At 39.2% G+C, this 17660-nt stretch overlaps 2 protein-coding genes across 2 annotated transcripts; one reads left to right on the top strand and one right to left on the bottom strand.

Annotated features, from left to right (window-relative positions):
* Positions 1-293: 293 nt before the first annotated feature.
* Positions 294-6562, bottom strand: LOC102432692 (guanine nucleotide-binding protein G(T) subunit gamma-T1-like). Its single transcript, XM_023750790.1, has 3 exons — positions 6546-6562; positions 4408-4513; positions 294-500 (listed from the first exon to the last, which is right to left on the bottom strand). Exons 1-3 carry the CDS (start codon positions 6560-6562, stop codon positions 372-374), a joined length of 252 nt encoding a protein of 83 aa, XP_023606558.1. The 3' UTR covers positions 294-371.
* A 6659-nt stretch (positions 6563-13221) lies between these two features.
* On the top strand, positions 13222-17200 carry TFPI2 (tissue factor pathway inhibitor 2). The gene is made up of 5 exons (XM_006084958.3): positions 13222-13414; positions 13636-13818; positions 14659-14838; positions 16075-16245; positions 16583-17200. The coding sequence occupies exons 1-5, from the start codon at positions 13339-13341 to the stop codon at positions 16663-16665; spliced, it is 693 nt and encodes a 230-aa protein (XP_006085020.1). The 5' UTR covers positions 13222-13338; the 3' UTR covers positions 16666-17200.
* Positions 17201-17660: the final 460 nt, after the last annotated feature.

Raw genomic sequence — 17660 nt, 5'->3', positions numbered from 1 at the left:
TTGAAAAAATATGTAAGTCTAACCATGAAATTTGCAGATGGAATAGTATGAGTGTTGAAAAGGAAGTGAAGAAACATAAAACAGTAACTAAATGCTGGCAACCAACATAATACAGACTCATTCATAGATCACAGTAGTTACTGTCAAAGAAAGGGGTCAGTCAACATTATTGTCAATGATGCATTAGACCCTGTGCTAAATAAACATATTAAAACATAGACTTAACATTATCACATGCCAATTTTCATTAAAGATTTATATTAATGAATTTTAAAATTCATTCACATGCTTAATGATACTATGACATAGGATGAAAAATGAATGTTGTCATGAAAGCTCAAGATATTCCAGGGGTTTTTATCTTTATTTCTTTATGAAATCACACAGCCTCCCTTGATCTCCTTGTAGGGGTTTTTGTCATCTGGGACACCCTTCAGCAGTGGGTCATTGGCAGCATTTTGTAGGACGTACTCCCGCAGGTCTTCACAACATTGGGATACCTTAAAGGAAAGCAGAGAGAGATGACTCATTTGGTTTAATATACAAAACTGCAGAATCCAGGAATGTATTTACAACACTAATTTCTGTGTGTTCTATCTTTCTAATGGGATTCTGCTTTCTGTCCACACTTATGTACTTTTTAGAAGAGAAGAGGAAATAGCTGCTCCCTCCCCTCCCCTCCTGGATTTCTCCTGGCAGAGAATAAACAGCTGGCCACACTCCAGCTAAGGGCTCCCAGCAGACACAGAGATCAGAACACAGCTGGCAACACAAGTCAAGAATGTCACCAGAGGGAATATTAATGAAATATTTTTCCTCATTCCAAAAATGTGACCTGTAAAAGTGGGAGGGAATGAATAATTGTTAAATTCCAGGCTTATCACCCCTGCTGGAATCTCAGAAGTATACACAGATAATTTCATTTTAATCCTATCTACAGTGATTGATCATGACAATGTACCTGAAGGTGAACTCCAACGGATCGGGCACCTTTGGCTGATTTGTTCACATGGATCCCAGGCATGTCGAGCAGAGCCTACATTTAGTTGGTGCTCAGTAAATAAATATTCGCTGAACTGAATAAGTTGTTTCATTTATAAACTTGCTCCTCATTCCTCTGCACCATTATGAAGATACAGACTTTAGGACCTTAACGGACACAGCCAGAGCCTGCTAATGTACCATTTATCATATCTTTTAGGGAGAGGCAATGTTTTATACATATGTAATATAAGTGTGTGTGTGTGTGTGTGTGTGTGTGTGTGTGTGTGTACATTGATAGGTACATATGGGAACAAGGTATTCATTTGTTTAACTTTCAACTTGCTTTGTTTTCACTTAATATATCATTCAAGACCTTAACACAAAAATTTCATTTTTGGCAGTCCATTAAGTGGTCATTTCATAAGTCATGTAACCAATTTTGTTTTTGTTTTTTTAAATAAAATCTTTATGCCAATTTTGGACACAGATTCCAAGCAACATTAGTCGTAAGATTACAACTCTGCAAACTCATTATTTACATCGCAGAACAAATCATTTCTAACTGGGGCAAGGCATCAGTTATGTGGCTCCTTCATAGAATGAAACGTGAAGTTTGTAAACACTTTTGCAATATACAGTCATTTAGGTTCACTTTGGTTTTTTTCCTCAAAAATTCAAAATTGAGATTTAAATTCACTTTTCTTTTCCTCTCCTCCTAACACCAGCCCATTGGCTCCAACCAGAAGTCAGGAACAGAGGTTTAAGTTGCTGTCCTAATGCAGGACTTTGACAGCGTCTGGCTAGGATCTCTATGTGGATGTATGTGTTTAAAATTATTTCAGCGAGGCTTCTTATCAGCGCATATGGCTTAATTCAGGGTTACATGGTATGTGGAAAGCATTCACAATGGATTCAGGCCACTCCAGGTTTAAATTTTGGCTCTGCCTTCTGACCAACTATGTATCTTAGTTCAAGTTAAGTTACTTCCTCTATGAAATAGCAAGAGCAACACTAGCTGCATTAAGTGCTTGGCATACGAAGATGCTCAGTAAAATGGTAGCTATTTTTAGCCATCACTCCAAAGATTATCTTTAGTCTGCCTATTGCACTGACTTATAATCATTGCAAATCTCTCAGCTTTAGGAACTGGATGCAGAGGTGGCTGGCTGACCATACTGCAGCCCTGACAACAAAATAGGTCGAGGCATATTATGGACCAGTCTGGTTCACAGATATTAATAGCAATTAAAAAAATAATAGTGGTAGAAAGTACTTGCCATATACTAGGCATTGCACTAAGAATTTTGTATATATTATCCCACTTATTCCTCCCAATTGCCCTCTGCATTAGATATTGTCACTAGGCCCATTTTACAGAAGAAGAAACAGAGGCACGGGTAAGTTAGATAACTTAGGTGAGTGTTACACAGGGAGTAAGCCGTGGAGTCAGAATCTGAACCAGAGATATGGCTCCAGAGCCCATCCACTTAGCCATCCTGTAATGACACTATGTCACCCTCTGTCAGAGTGTTGGGTTCAGGACCTGGAGGTTCCGTTGTGTGTGTGTGTGTGTGTGTGTGTGTGTGTGTTCGGCAGTCTCAGATTAAATTAGTTTGACTTCTAAGAGTAAGAAGATGTTAAAGAACAGAAAAAGGAACCCAAAACCCGACAGATGGTGATGTATGCACTGTTTACTACAAGTAAAAATTCCTTGGTGAACTTGCCACAAGTGAATAATAAACATGAAGACAGCCAAATTGCCTACAAAACCACAATCCTGAATATATAAATAACAAACACCTTTTGGATGTTTTAAGTAAAGAAGAAAAAAATAACTCTCCTTTTCTCCAAAATTTTATTTTATATTCCTGAAATTATAAAGGTAACGATTTGAACTCTTTGGTTATGCTCCAAGCTTTTCTGCTGTGTATAGATTTAATTTTATCTTTCTAACAAAATATGTTTTGCCTCTATGGGAAGGACAACAGGGAGTGTGAGACAATTGTAAACATCAAAAAAGCCAAAATTCTTATTTTTATTGGGAGTAAGAGTATTGAGCACAGTTTAAATATAATACATTCCTTTTTTCACTTTGGCCTCATAAAATGAGTTTTTAAAAAATATATAAAAATATACTTTTATCGCTACACTTGTGAAGGAGCTTTTGTTTATACTAATTTTCCTAAAATGAGCAAATCTAAAATACATATCTACATTTTCTAAACTCCATGGGAACTTTTATGCCTTTGCCATTTATTCTCCTTTAATGGCAGAGAATTCCTGATAACCATTTCCAAGACTTGTCAGATGTTTTTGGGAGGAACTATGAGTTCTTGTGCTTGAACTAATTTATGCTTCTAAAGAAGGAATAGAATGTACTCATTCATTACTGGCTATGAGAATACTAGGGGTGATGACTTCTTGGTTAAGAGTATTTGAACAATATCAAAGATTTGCATCAAATAAAGAAAAGCTTCTCAATTTAGAAAGATAAAAGCAAAAGGCCAAAAGGCCAATATGCATTACTTTATTTTATTGCTTAGCTAAAATATGGTCACTGTCTCATATTCGTTCTTTTCTTTTCTTTTCTTTTCTTTAACAACTATAAAAAAGTAAAAGCATTTTTAACTTAGTGGTCATGCAAAAAGAGGCAACATCTGGATTTGGGTCATGGAAAATAGTTTGCCAATTCTTTGATTTAAACCTAAATCAAGAAATAATTGTGATTATTCATTTTCTTAATCTCTGATAAATTTTTACCTGCACAATTTATTTTTAACTCCATTGCACCTCTCCAGTGAATGGTGTGGGGCCGGAAAAATAATTTTCCCCCTACCTTTCTAGGTTCTTGGCTCAGAAGCCCTTGTAATAAATTTTTAAAAAGCAGATTAATAGGAAAAAAACAAACAGAAGTTTAATAACATGTATACCTTCTGTATACATGGGGATACTCAGGAAAATTGAGTAATTCCCCAAAATGGCCCAAGGCAGCTCCTTATATACCACCTCCATCTGAAGATAGAAGATGGGTGGGAGGGTGGGACTGAGGACCTTTTATGAGAGGTTCCCAGGCAAAGCACAGCAAACTAGGATAAGATTGTACAGATTGAAGTCCTTACCTCCCTTAATAATAGTTTCTAGAGATTTAGTCACCCTCCTCTTCCAGGTACAGAGAGGAGACACCCTCACACATGGAGATTTCCCTTATAAATGTCAAAATCTCTTACCAAAGGGCAACTTCTGCTGCGCTTTCAGAGCTTCTCCTGTGTCTGCTGTTTCTCAACAATAATCAGACTAAAGTAATCCTTATACCAAAGAGGCATATTTGGGGGTAGCAAATTCTGTACTCTTTCAGTGGTTTCTAATCTGGCCAATCCTACAGTATCTCTAGTTGAAAATATAATTCAAAAGAAAACAACTTACCTTCATTCTTTCCAGTGCCGCTTCTCTGCGGAGCTGCGCAACTTCCTTCCTCAGTCTCTCCTTTTCTGCCATTTCTTCCATATTGACTGCTGGCAACCTTTTCTTGCTAAAAGGTAGAAAGTTAGTTCATACACCTGGATTGTGGAACTTGCTTCAAGTCAATGTTAGCCAACCCTTCCCTCAGCTCTTAACTTGCTGAGTGAACTCTCTCTTTCCCTGTGTGTTTGATAATTGATTTCTCACGAATGCTCTCCAAACAATCCTAGCACTGAACACCAGTCTTGGGATTTTAAAGCTTCTTTTTAATCTTCACTAATATGATTAAACCAAGCACTAGACTCTAAACACCTGCTAGTAGGTTTGTGAGGGGCGGTCAGTGTAGTCAGTAGGTAATCTTAAATACCCAAAGATCCTCCTTCTTTTCCTTGTGTTTTTTTTTCTTTTTCCCCCCACAGTGTCAAAATTTGGATTTCCTACCCTCATCTCCAGCTCCAAAGCCCTCCACTATATGATTTATGCCATTTAAGTTTGTTTAAGGTCATTTTGAGGACTGCCCATTAATCCCTTAAATCACTAGAGTATTTAATCTGGTATTAACAGAGAACCATAAAAAAGTGTCATTACAAATTCTTTATAAGTATGGGATTGAAATAGGCACGGATAAAATGGAAATAAAGTGAACAAACAACTTGGTTACTGAAAAATAATGAGCACATTACTTCAAAGCATTAGAATACTTGGAATTTGTATGTAACCGTCTCAAAGATTTGGACAGCAATGATGAGCAAATGTGGCAAGATATAGGGGGCCTAGTGAGTTTGATCTGCTGATATCATCATAAAAGAAGAGACTCTTTCTTTTGCGCTCTCAGTAATCTCTTCTCCTTCATTAGATCTGTGGGCCATGGGAAAGATGGCACAGTAGCTTGGTGGTATCTATATGAAATTGCCTGGAAGATATTTCATTAGAGCCAATGACATCATGCTTATAATCTCCATTTTTTTCTCTTTCGTCTCTGTGGCCCAATTTTTATTCAGACTGTGCTGTCTTTCACGTCACTTACTGATAGGTGGCATTATAAGTGCTCTTAAAGGAGAGCATGAGGACATGATGTGGCTCCTTTAATACCAGACCTGGTAGATACTCTTGGTGCCCTACCCAGATTCTCCTTTCTGGAGTGGGTATTCATCATCTTTCCAACAGCTGTGGGTTTTGACCGCCAAGGGAAAACCTTCTGCGTAGGTTTGTCCTTGGCTTATGGGAACCACTTCAACAGGTGATGCCTGGGATACTACTGGCCCCTGTAGGTGACCGGTCGTAAATGTCTGGCTGAAGTGAGGTTCTCATAGCCCAGACCACCTGACTCTGGGCTGAAGAATCTTGGTGTAACTGAGACCCATGGGTTCAGGATGAAGCTAGAAACCCCACATTTGCCTAACTGTTACTGCTTCATCCTGCTTTCCTCCTTCCTTCAGATGTTTCTCCTGAGAGCTCACCCTCCATGAATCACTTGGACAAGGGTCCATCTTGGTTCTGCTTCTAAGACATCTAAGACACTGGATAATAAGGGCCTTTACAAGAGCACGCATATCTTTCATAACTTTTATGTACTTACTACTGCCTATTGTTCTGTAAATTTAAAGAGTGAGGAGCAAAAGTCTTACCTTTCTCAAGGACACCCAGACACACAGATAAAAGTAGTGTATACTGTCTATAAGGAGAGCCCAACGGCCCAGAGTTGTATTAAGTTCAAGGGTTTAAAGAATTCAGATATAACATCCTCTAATTTAATCTCTATCCAATTTTCCAGATGAGTCAAAGGTTGTCTAGAGAATTAAAATATCCAAAATCATACAATGGGTGGCAATAGAGCTGGCGCTATTACTTAGGTATTTGTATTCTGGCCTGATGTGTTTTCTACTCCAGCACACTTCTCTCAGTTACCCTTTTTCGACTAGCATAAAAGAGACTTGTCTTTTTATACTCCACAATTACATAGAGCAACAAGCAGAGTTTACTACTCACCCTTTCCCATTCCTACCCTGCTGCCTGGGCTGCTTATATTCTATGCTTTCAGGTAGGGCTACCTCTCCATGGAAGTCCTAAGTGGGGCTAGATCAGATTGCTAGCCCTCTTACCAAGCACCTAACCCCATCTTTATCAGAATATAAGGAGAAGACTGAAAACATATAGATCAACAACTAAGGTAGTAGCTAAGCTAACCCAGAGGAGAAACAACCCCCATTAAATAGAAGGCATTTGCCTTTTACATCTTCCTCCATCCTACCATTAGAAGAGCTAAGTACTAATAGAAGAGGAGGGGAAGGACATATCTCACAGTCCTACTCTATCCTTGAGACAGTGGTTCTCAATGGGGGCAATATTGCCCCCTAGAGGGACTTTTGAAAATATTTTAGGTAGTTTATGGTTTTCACTGGTTTTTGTGGATGTGGGTGAGGGGATGTTGGTAGCCTAAGTGTCTCACCAGCATTTTTAAGAGTTTCCATTAGGTTTCTTGCTAATTTATTTTACAACTAAAACAGGCTAGTGTGAAGTTCAAAGACTACCTGCTTTCTTTTTTATACTTTATAGATTAGCACATTTTGAAGAAAACTGGACAAATATTTAATTTTTAAGGGCTATATTATGGGAAAATTATTAAAATTAGTTTTTGAAATCCTTTGTTTTATACAGAGAGCAATCATAGATTCTTTGAAATAGAAATGTTGCCAGTATACTTTAAGTATTTTCAGTTACAAACATTCACTTTGACACATTTTTTCAGATACAAGTCGACTGTGTCATGTATAATAAACTTGTAATAATGTGGGTATAAATTTCCTTATTTCTTATTTCTTAAAGTACTGTTATGTGCTAGACACCATTCTATATAGATGATTAAGGGTAAAGCAGAGGAAAGAACTTACAACTTACATTATAAGGAGGAAAACAAAACAATGAACAAGATAAAAGAATAAAACCTACCTTGTCTCAGATTGTGATAGGGGCTAAGAAGAAAAATAAAATAGTGGACTCAACTCTCTTCTAATGCAGACCTTTCAGTTCAACTCTATTTCCCCTCCTCCCCACTAAAAGTCAATAAGGGGAAAAAATAGCGAGAGTCCTAGGATATGTATGCCCCTTTTAAACTGCAGTGACTGCCTCTTCCAAAAGGCAGGCTGACCCTCTCATGTGATTTAAGATATAAAGCTGTTCCACATGAAGCTATAAGAAATGAACATTTGGCGGGCTTAGGCCTCTTTAGTAAGTAATGTATAACTAACATGGGATTTGGGATAGAGTATAAAAAAATGACAGTATTTTTACAAGAAAGGGTGGCTTTATACTTGGAAAGGTCAAGGTCCATTACTTTCTGCTAAATATAACCCTGAAAATAAAGACTTTAGTCTTTAACTCTCTCAATCCTCTAATCTGATTATCAACTTTGGCAGATGTCTCTCTGAGAGCTTTATAACAACATATTTAAATTGTAGCTACCTATTTGTTCTCAATGATAAATGTTATGTTTGAGTGAGAAAGATTTCTGAGATAGAGCTGTCCAGGAACTGAACTAGGGTTATGAGAATATGTTATATATGATAAACTTGAATTTGGTCCCCACTAATGTAGACAAAAAAGATGTGTGCAGAGTGAGACCAGGGAATCCTGATTCCGATGGACTGTGCTAGCTGCATAACTTTGGCCAAGTCCCCTATCAATCTAGAACTTCAGCTTTCTTATTAGGAGAGTGGGGAGACTAAAGATCTTCCTTAAGTGGTTACTCCAGGGGATTTAATGAACTAACACATACAAAGTAGAATGCAAACTCTCAAAAAACATTATATCCATCATTATAGTTACTGCTATAGAGGTCCTCCATGGTATACAGGAATTAGGGGAACGGAACATTTCTCTTCCTTTCTCCATTCTTGTCATGCCAATCTCCTGTGGACTGGTAACCCAGGCTAGAATTCTGGGTAAGTGGTGAGGTTGCACTGTGCAGGGAAGGTCTTGGATTAAATAGTCCAAAATGTAGCCCAACCTTCTGGATGTCCTACATAGTTAAATATACAATAATCTGGGCGAGAGAAAAGATGGCCAGCATCCTAAGTAAGCATGACATTTGAGGAAGCATACACCTAGCAAGAAGAGAAAGGGGTTTCAGAGATTCTGCCCTCCTGTAGAAGACAATGCTTTGCTAGAACCACAGCTCCTAAAAGAACCAACCAAAGCAACTAGCTGATGAAGGAATGAGTCTCTGTGTCCCATAAGTATTGAAGATGGAATGTTAGATATGTTTGTGTAAATTGGCTTTTATTTTGAATCGAGCTCTTGCTTAATTTTATTTATTTCCTCTTCTGTGGTCCCATAGGACCTGACCCATATTTTTAATGGTGCGCTAAGAACACTAGGTTATATCATGTTCATCAGTCTACTTTATTATGTTATGAGATTCCTAATGTATTTATTCACTCCAAATACCTAGCACAAAGTTTGGGACTTTTAAAATATTTAATTTGCTTCTTTTTTAAATAGGTGAATGAAAGGATGACCGTGGTAGGAGACACATTATACACTCCAGGATCTCGTTCTTTCTAGGGAGAATGAGCCTAATAAAATTAAGCATAGGGAATGTCTCCTCCTTTCACATGGCACCAATTTATATAATAACACTCACATATGTGCTCTGAGTCAGACAGAGGGCATACTGGATAAACATTTCCTACACGCCCAACTTGCTAGAAAAATGCCTCATTGGTGAAGCAGTTGCCTAAACTTTAACAAAATCCTCCTGACCCCTAATCTCTTAGAAAAGATTAACTGGATTTCTTAGCAGATGTGTAAACTCCTCGTTGGTGCCAGCTGGACTCACTTCAGACTTTATTTTGACAAGGCTTAAACTAACAGGCAGCAAGAACTTTTTTTAAGGAGTTACCAGTGCAACTCTTTAAGTAACTATTTTTTATAATATGGATCCCCAAGTCACTGGGCTCAATGAATTCTCCTCCTTCACTCATGGGCTAGACATGCCAACCTCTCTAAGGTGTCTGACAGAGAGGAAGATCATGTGCCTCAATCCTTTCCTTGAATTTATAGTTATCTCCCAAGCCTGGGAGGTTCTCAGAGGATAGAACATCAAGCCAAAGACTTGGGAGTAAATGTGTTCGAAATCAACTTTATATCCATTTGTTGTGGGGCCCGGGAGAAGTTGGGGAAAGAGAACAGGGGCAGGGATCTGAAAGGTGCTCCTGAACTCACTGTAGTGTTTGTGTGTTTTAATTCTGTTTTTGTTATTCTACCCTAACGTCTTGGTAGAGTAGAGCCCAGGTCTGGGCTGTTAAACAGAATATAGGCCCGAGTTTCAAGAATTTGGGTTCTCGTCTCAGCTTGCCAACAACTAAGGGAAGCAAACACCATCAGCCTTTTTATCTTGCCAGGTCTCAATTTTGTAATTCTGTAAAATGGAAATACTGGAACAGACCTTATTTATAGTTCCATTCGGCATTCTAATTGTAAGAACTCCAGGCCTTATTTTGCAGAACTCCAAACTATTTTGAGCCTCTGTGTTTAGCTGCAGTCACCCAAGCTGTCACTTGGTATTGCAATGACAAATCAATCTGGGTGACTGTTCTTCCCAGTCCACTCCAGCTTTGCATTTCCTGTTGACTTTGGGTAAAGGAATTGCTCTCCTCAGCTATGTCGTAACCTTTGGCTTAGACACTGGTTTAAGGGGATAGAAGTACAATGACATCCCTGTGGAAGCTGATTGTGGTGGTCACAGGGATAAATTCAGTAATTTAAAGTAGTTCCAGGAAGTTTAGATTCTCCTTTACATTGGAAGACTTTTTTTTTTTTTCATGGACATGAAAGTACTCAAGTGATTCACAATAAGAGGACCAATTTCCTTTCTGATTACCTGGCTTGATGATCTCAAATTTCTAACGACCCTGCTTGTTCAATGCTCCTTCTTCCCTGTCCTTGCTCTGTACTCACAGAGGTGTTAAAGATGCACCCTATTTGGCACAGAACAAGGGAAGGAAACTAACATTTCTTTGACTATCTCTGGACATAGGTTTCAGACACAGACTCTGCACCACAGAGCGGTGGTGAAAAGCCTGGATTTGGCCTCTTCCCGTCCCTTCCCTTTCCCCTCCATGTGTTTACACAGCAGGCCTGAGTAGACTGAGTACTCTGCTCTGGCTGAGAGACCCTGAAACTCATTTCTCCAGAAGAGACCATCACAGAGTGAGGTCTGATTGTGTGATTCCTTCTAGGCAGAGAGGTGGTCTCTGACCTCAGCCAAAGAGAAGAGCTGATATGAGCCAAGTCACAGATTTCAGTCCTACAAGAACGGTTCCTATGGCTCTGTTCCCTGAATGTGGTTGATGCCAAGGCACAATAGGAACTGGGCCATGAGAGGATCGGGGTAGATTATGCACCTGTGTGTGAGGAGCTGAAGCACATCTCTCAGAGCGTGTAGGCACTTTCCCTTTAATCTTCAAAACACACTCCTAAGGCACAGTTATTCTATCCATTTTACAAATAAGGAAACTGAGCCTTAGAGAGTTTATATAACTGGTCCAAAGGAGCAAGGGATAAAAATCCAGGTCTTCTTGGACACATCATGCAATTTCCCAAAATATTATGTCCTAATTCAAAAGATTCCTCTTTTTATATGAAGCAAAAAATGATCGAAAAATGCCAGCAGCGGAGAACAAACAACAGAAGGGATAATAGTCAATGCTGAATGACAAGTTTGACTCCAAATCAGTCCAATTAATTGTAATCCATTTGGAAGATACATTTAATCATATTCAGAAGAATGGAAATAGGTAAATCTGAAGTGGAATTAACTTTTCTCCTGAACATGATTCCGATGAAATGTTTGGTAAAAATTTCCCTCCCCTGGTAATATTTGGGAGGTACTGGGAGGTTCTAATCTGATTCTCTTATGAATGTGTCTTTCTAAAACCAGCTGGCTGTCTCATTCATTGGTGTGCTAAGAGCCAGCTTACACTGGCTCTGACAAACTGAGGGTTGAAATTGGTCATAGTGGGGGCATTTGCAACATGGAAATCAATAAACTATGCAAACCAGCTCCATTCTTCTTCCTGGAAAGCTGGTTGTTAAACATCTATCCTTGCATTTCTGTCATTCTTAACTATACATATCTGGTAACTGACAGCATAAAGGACATTGAGTATTTCCAGACAGGCTGGTTTTCCTTAGGAATATGACTCTATGCCATGATGTCAGAATAACTGAAAACTAGCACAAGAGGCTATGATGTGCAAAATAGCCAGACTATTAACTACTGTGAGCATAGGGATTCTCAGAAATTTGGATGAGAAATCCTGTAAATTTGCTTCCATATCCTCAGAAGCCAGGAATTGAGAATATTGAATGGAACAAGAAGAAAAGGAGGAGGAAGGGAAGTCACGTTCGTCAAGAGAACTCTTTAAAATAGCCTCCAAAATATCTTTAATATTTCATGTAAAATACCAGAGTAGATCATTTGTTTTGTATAAATAAAAAGTTAGACTCCCCCAGTCTGGTGGCTCAGTTGGTTGAAACATAGTCCCCTACACCAAAAGGGTTGCAGTCGGATCTCTGTTCAGGGTGTGTATAGGAGGCAAACGATTCATGTTTCGTGCCTCTCTCTCTCTCTCTCTCTCTCTCTCTCTCTCTCTCACCAATATCCTTGGGTGAGGATTAAAACAAAGTTAGACTCAGGCCAAAATGCCAAAGGAATAGTAATGAACTTTAACACATGTACTGACACTGTGTGAGAAGGGACTGATCTGTCCTGCTCAAAAAAACATAGCTACAACTCCTACACGTGCTTGATGGGGGTGTAAAATGGTCTTATCATTTTTGGAAAACGATTTGGCAGTTTCTAATATTTCTAAATATTTTACCCAAGAGTAATACAAGCTGTATGTACACACTAAGCAGCTTTACGCATAATAATCCCAAACTAGAAACAACACTAATGTCCAATAACAGGATATTTGTGGAATATTCATTAATCGGAAGGCTCCTCAGCATTTAAAAGGAACCAAACTACACAGCAAATGGATGTGTCTCAAAGAAAAAAAAAAGCAGCGGGGCAAATGAAGTACAAAATAGTACTTGCTTTATGGTTTTATTTGCATGAGATTCAAGAACAGGCAATACCACTCTATGGTGATCAGAGGAGTGGCTGCCTCTGGCCTGAGGATGGAAGGATTGTCTGGAAAACGGTACGATTGAATTTTCCGGGGTGTTGGGAATGTTCTAATTCTTGATTAGAGTGGTGATTACAAAGGTATACATAGTTATGAAAAATTCTTGAAACTACACTTAAGATATATGATGAGCCTTTTATTAAATGTCATGTGGACCTCGATTGAAAAGTGTATGTATGTATACCCGTATAAATGTAAATACACATATACTTCAATTTCTAAACTAAAGGGTATATTATCATGAGCCTCGGCCCAATGAATTTCACACTTTCTCCCTGCCTTTGAAATAAGTGGACTTCATGCTTTCAAAGGATAGATTCAGTCTTCAGGGAGATGCTACAAGCTGGAACCTGATTAATTACTTCCCTCTACGTTGTCCATTTCCCATCACTGACACAGAATGCCCCATGTGGTCACTCCCGCTGGACGCCAGAGAAAGTTGGGGAGACAGGTTCAACTTGGCGGGGAATTCCTCTCCCAGCACACACCCTCCAGTGCCAGGATCACCGCCTGCGGGCGTGAATCAGCCGCCCCGCCGGGCTCCCCACAGGCACGCCCCGCCCCGTCCGGGGTCGGGAGGACACTCACCCCTACATAAAGCCCACACCCACCGCCCGGCACACAGGCCTCCTCCGAGCGGCACGCTGCGCGCCCTTCTCCTGCCGGGCACTCTGGGGATCTTCCTCCCGCGAACTTGGATACCATGGATCCTCTTTGGACCCTCGGGCTGTTGCTTCTGCCCCTGCTCCTGATGGGAACAGCTGCTCAGGATCCCCTAGGTATCGCCCCATCCAGGACCCCCTCATCCCTCTGGCTTCCTCCGGGCCCAGCTGCCGTGGCAAGGGTGCCCCCCACCGGCTCGCTCCCCTACTTTGCCCAGGTCCCAGCCGCCCCGGTTTGTACTTTCTCTCTCCGCAGAGGCCCCTCTGCGCCGGGGAAACCTCTCCTCCCCGGGAAAGTGGCTGATCTTCCCTCTCCCGACTCTCTGTCCCTCCCGTAGGAAACAACGCGGAGATCTGCCTCCTGCCCCCGGAGGTGGGGCCCTGCCGCGCCCAGATCCCCAATTTTTACTACAGCAGGTACACTCAGAGCTGCCGCCAGTTCATGTACGGGGGCTGCGAGGGCAACGCCAACAACTTCGAAACCCGGGAGGCCTGCGAGGAAGCTTGCTGGCGGATAGAGAGTAAGTTGCGGCATGCACAGCCAGCAGGAGCAGCGAGCTCTCCAGGTCCCATTGTCTGAGGGTGAGCCCGAACGCTCTCCAAGACTGAGCAGGGCTCGCTGCTTTGAAGTCATCACAAGTTTGCGACGCGCTGTCTGTCTCCTCATTGGCATGGATCATAATTCCGTGCCTGCGCAGACTCAGGGCAAGATGCCACCTTAGGGCAAAATAACGCCAGGGTGCAATGTATGAGGTGCAGCCTGCGTGCTTTTCTGGATTTGTCATTAGTTCTACGCCTATAGTTTCTACGCCTCCTTGAGAACACCATTTCCTCCTGTCAATTACCCATCGATCTGAAATACATTTAGTGGGTTTTATTATTTAACTGTGATTTAGCTAATGATAACCTTGCTTTTGTCTCCTCATAGCCAAACATGTCTGTGTGAGCATAAAAGGATATAGTGGAGGTTCGAGATACTGTTTCCTATTTTGATTATGTTTATTCTTCCTGTGAAGGCCTGTTAACAACAGAACATGGGGCTTTGCCGTTCAATGAACGGAGCCAGGGGAAGTGCATATTCCTGTGGATAACTTACTTAACTTCGTGTGTTCTCTGAGAGAACGGTCTTCCTACTGAATTCGGAAGATCACAGCTCAGTCAGGTCTGGAGACACTTAGGTTAAAAAAACAAAAAAGCTAAATAACTGCTTCCTAGAATGGATAGCCTTTGGGGGATTTACTATCCCAGCACTAAATATGGTGTCATTCCCCCACCCAGTTGTTTCTGAAAATAGAGTAAAATTTGGAAAGTAATACTGAGAAGGCTAATTTTTGAACTGCTTTTTGTCCTCCTTTTCCTAGAAGTTCCCAAAATCTGCCGTTTGGAAGTCAGTGAGGGGCATTGTGGGGAGTCCCGAGGAGACTACTTCTTCAATCTGAGTTCCATGACATGTGAAAAATTCACGTCTGGTGGGTGCCACCGAAGTGGGAACCAGTTCCCGGATGAAGCTACTTGCAGGGACTTCTGTGTACCAAGGAAACGTAAATAATATTTTGATGATGTTTCTATTTCATTTCTTTATTAAGACTTTAGGGCGAAAAACTCAATTCAATGTGAAATTCACATGGTTTGCGTTGTGGCAATTTCATATATAATATGATATCAGTCTTCACACTATTGCCCTCTGAGGGAGTATTATTATTGCCATTTTACCTATAAAAGTACAAGCTGGGAGAAGTTAATAACTTGCCACATTCTCAGGCCTGCAAAGCAACAAAGCCATGATTCAAGTTTGTGCTTCCTCCTCTGCATTGTTTCTTTAAAACTATTTCTCATCTCTTTGATTTACACATAAAATTACAGTAAGTATTCATTAATGCATGCCATGACCTCAGGTTTGCATGGACTCAATTGTATGCACAAAATAGTAGAATGTACACAGACTTAAGATGGTGAAACTTGAAAATTTCTTTCTAAAGTTTTTGGTTACATTTCTGTATCCTTTAGAAATTGCAAATTGTGGAGCATAAAGAGATCTCTATCCCTCTTTTCTCTCCTCCCCATTTCTTATCTACAGTCCCCTACGCCCACACACAGTCCCTTAAATAATGGGTTACTCTGGCAGCATTTAATATTTGTAGAGAGAGACAATACAGGCATTTTCCTGAGGCACAACAGAGATACATACACGTTGATAAATAAATTCAACCACGGAAAATTTGCGTTGGCAGAGACTTTGATAAATCTCTATAGTTATAATACTGTGTTGAATATGCAAACTCTTGAATTAATGAGGAGATGGTTGTTGCTGATGTTTTCTTAAATTGTTTGTGTAAATGTAAATGTTCTAGTGGCTACCTGGGAATTAGATACATGTATTCATGATTAATAATGGAAGGAGAACTGATAAACACATTGAAAATAAAACTACCAACACAAGAAAGTTTACAAAACATGTCATATATTATCATTTGAAATGCATCCCATTTTTACCTGATCATATCTGTTTTTGGGGTTTGTTTTACACAATCAAATGATATAAGGACATAGCTTCAGAAGAAATTCTGTTCAGTTTATCAAAAGATAGAATTAACAAAATACACCATGTAAAGCTTTCTTAAATTCTGAGGCACACTTTTTAAATGATTTAAAATGGTACTTTGGATTCAGCATGAAGCTTCCATGGGATTATATTTTCTCCAGTGACTTTAGTAACCACCACAGCTTATTAATTCCGGTATCACTGTATTTCTAATTTTATTGTCTTTTGCATAAAGGTCCGTCCTATTGCTACAGTCCGAGAGATGAGGGACTATGCTCTGCTAACGTGACTCGCTATCATTTTAATCCAAGACACAATGCCTGCCAGGCCTTCACCTATACTGGCTGTGGAGGGAATGACAATAACTTTGTTAGCATGAAGGACTGCAAACGTGTTTGCATGAAAGGTAGTGAATTTTTCTTATTCAGTTTTTAAACCAACTTTATAAATAACTCATAAGCAAAATTATGTTTTCTGTATTTATTTTACTAATAGTATATTGCCATTTCCAGACTACTTCTACATAAATGGCACGTTAGTACTGACCGGTTTTGTGAAAATGCTTATTCTGGCTAGCTAAGAATGTGTTTTAAAGTTATAATGCTATTAACTGAGTGGACAGTACTACTGACTTTGTAATCACTAAAAATAAGATGAGGTCGGTTTGTAAACATATTGGAAATGGTGGTTTATGGTGGTCCTATAGCCCGATGTGATGTTGGTTTTTATTTTGTTGACTTTAGCCTTGAGGAAGAAAATAAATAAGAAGATGCCAAGGTTTTTCTTTCCTGATAGAAGACGGAAACTTCAGAAGAAGTTATATTAACTGTTGTTTTTTAATGTCATCTGATGAATGCAATTATTGCCTTATATCTGAAGAATAATATGGTAACACGAGTAAATGAATAATTAGTGGTTTATTTACCAGTTTTTATTGATCAAAGTTACTTTTTAAAAACTTTGTTCACTTTTATACATAACTAGCTGCTACTCAAATGTGAAACTGTTATTTTTATATTTACCATATAACCATTTTTTATGAGGTTGAAGTCTTGCTCTGCATAAGAAAGCAAATCTGACTCACCCAGTTTTGGAGGTTGCTTTTTTGATATTAGACGATGACTGCGACTGAAAAACAAAGACAACATAATCATGTTCTTTTAATTCATATGAACATAAGAAGGACCAGTAAATACGTTTTCTTTTACATTTAAAAGTTGGATTATATTTTAGGTCCCAGGTGACAAACTTGCATATTTACCTATAGCTTAAAAAATATTACAAGTGCTATTATTTAGACACTGCTAACTTCCATTTCTGTGGTGTCATTTACAAAATAATAAAATAAATTTTTGACTGAATTAAAGAGCTTGTAAATTTATTACAATCAGAAATATTCTCAAGGGAAAAAATTCTCTCTTTGTCTCCCTTTATCTATCTATGCATCCATCTATCCATCCATCCCCACTTGCAGGTTTGTGTTTGTGTATACATATTAATGGCTTTTAATAGTTTTCCTGTTATTACATTATTTCCTAAGACTTAATGGATTGGAGACCACTGAAGTTAAAATTGTTTGACTGTTCAAGGCATTTATTTACATTACACCAGAGACTATGCATGAATTTAATAATTTAAATTCCCACTAATAAATTATTCTTGATAAATCTGATCATTCCAGTTAAACAGTTTTCTCTTTCTCAGAAATATATTTTTTTAGTTCTTACATTTTCTTGGCAATATTAATATGTTTGAAGGTATGCACTTGATGTAGCAAAATTATAAATGCATTTGTCCTTTGTTTAAGCAATCCCTCTTTTG

Source organism: Myotis lucifugus, unplaced genomic scaffold (assembly GCF_000147115.1).
Source record: "Myotis lucifugus unplaced genomic scaffold, Myoluc2.0 scaffold_15, whole genome shotgun sequence".
Classification (NCBI taxonomy): Eukaryota; Metazoa; Chordata; class Mammalia; order Chiroptera; family Vespertilionidae; genus Myotis; species Myotis lucifugus.
Note: the sequence above shows the minus strand (reverse complement) of the source record. Positions and strands in the feature narration are given on the sequence as shown.

Coding starts and splice junctions, on each gene's coding strand:
- LOC102432692 (XM_023750790.1), bottom strand. Junction 501..4,407: donor CGGCACTGGAAAGAATGAAG/GTAAGTTGTTTT, acceptor CTTTCCTTTAAG/GTATCCCAATGTTGTGAAGA.
- TFPI2 (XM_006084958.3), top strand. CDS start 13,339: ATGGATCCTCTTTGGACCCTCGGGCTGTTGCTTCTGCCCCTGCTCCTG. Junction 13,819..14,658: donor AGCTTGCTGGCGGATAGAGA/GTAAGTTGCGGC, acceptor TCCTTTTCCTAG/AAGTTCCCAAAATCTGCCGT. Junction 14,839..16,074: donor CTTCTGTGTACCAAGGAAAC/GTAAATAATATT, acceptor TTTTGCATAAAG/GTCCGTCCTATTGCTACAGT.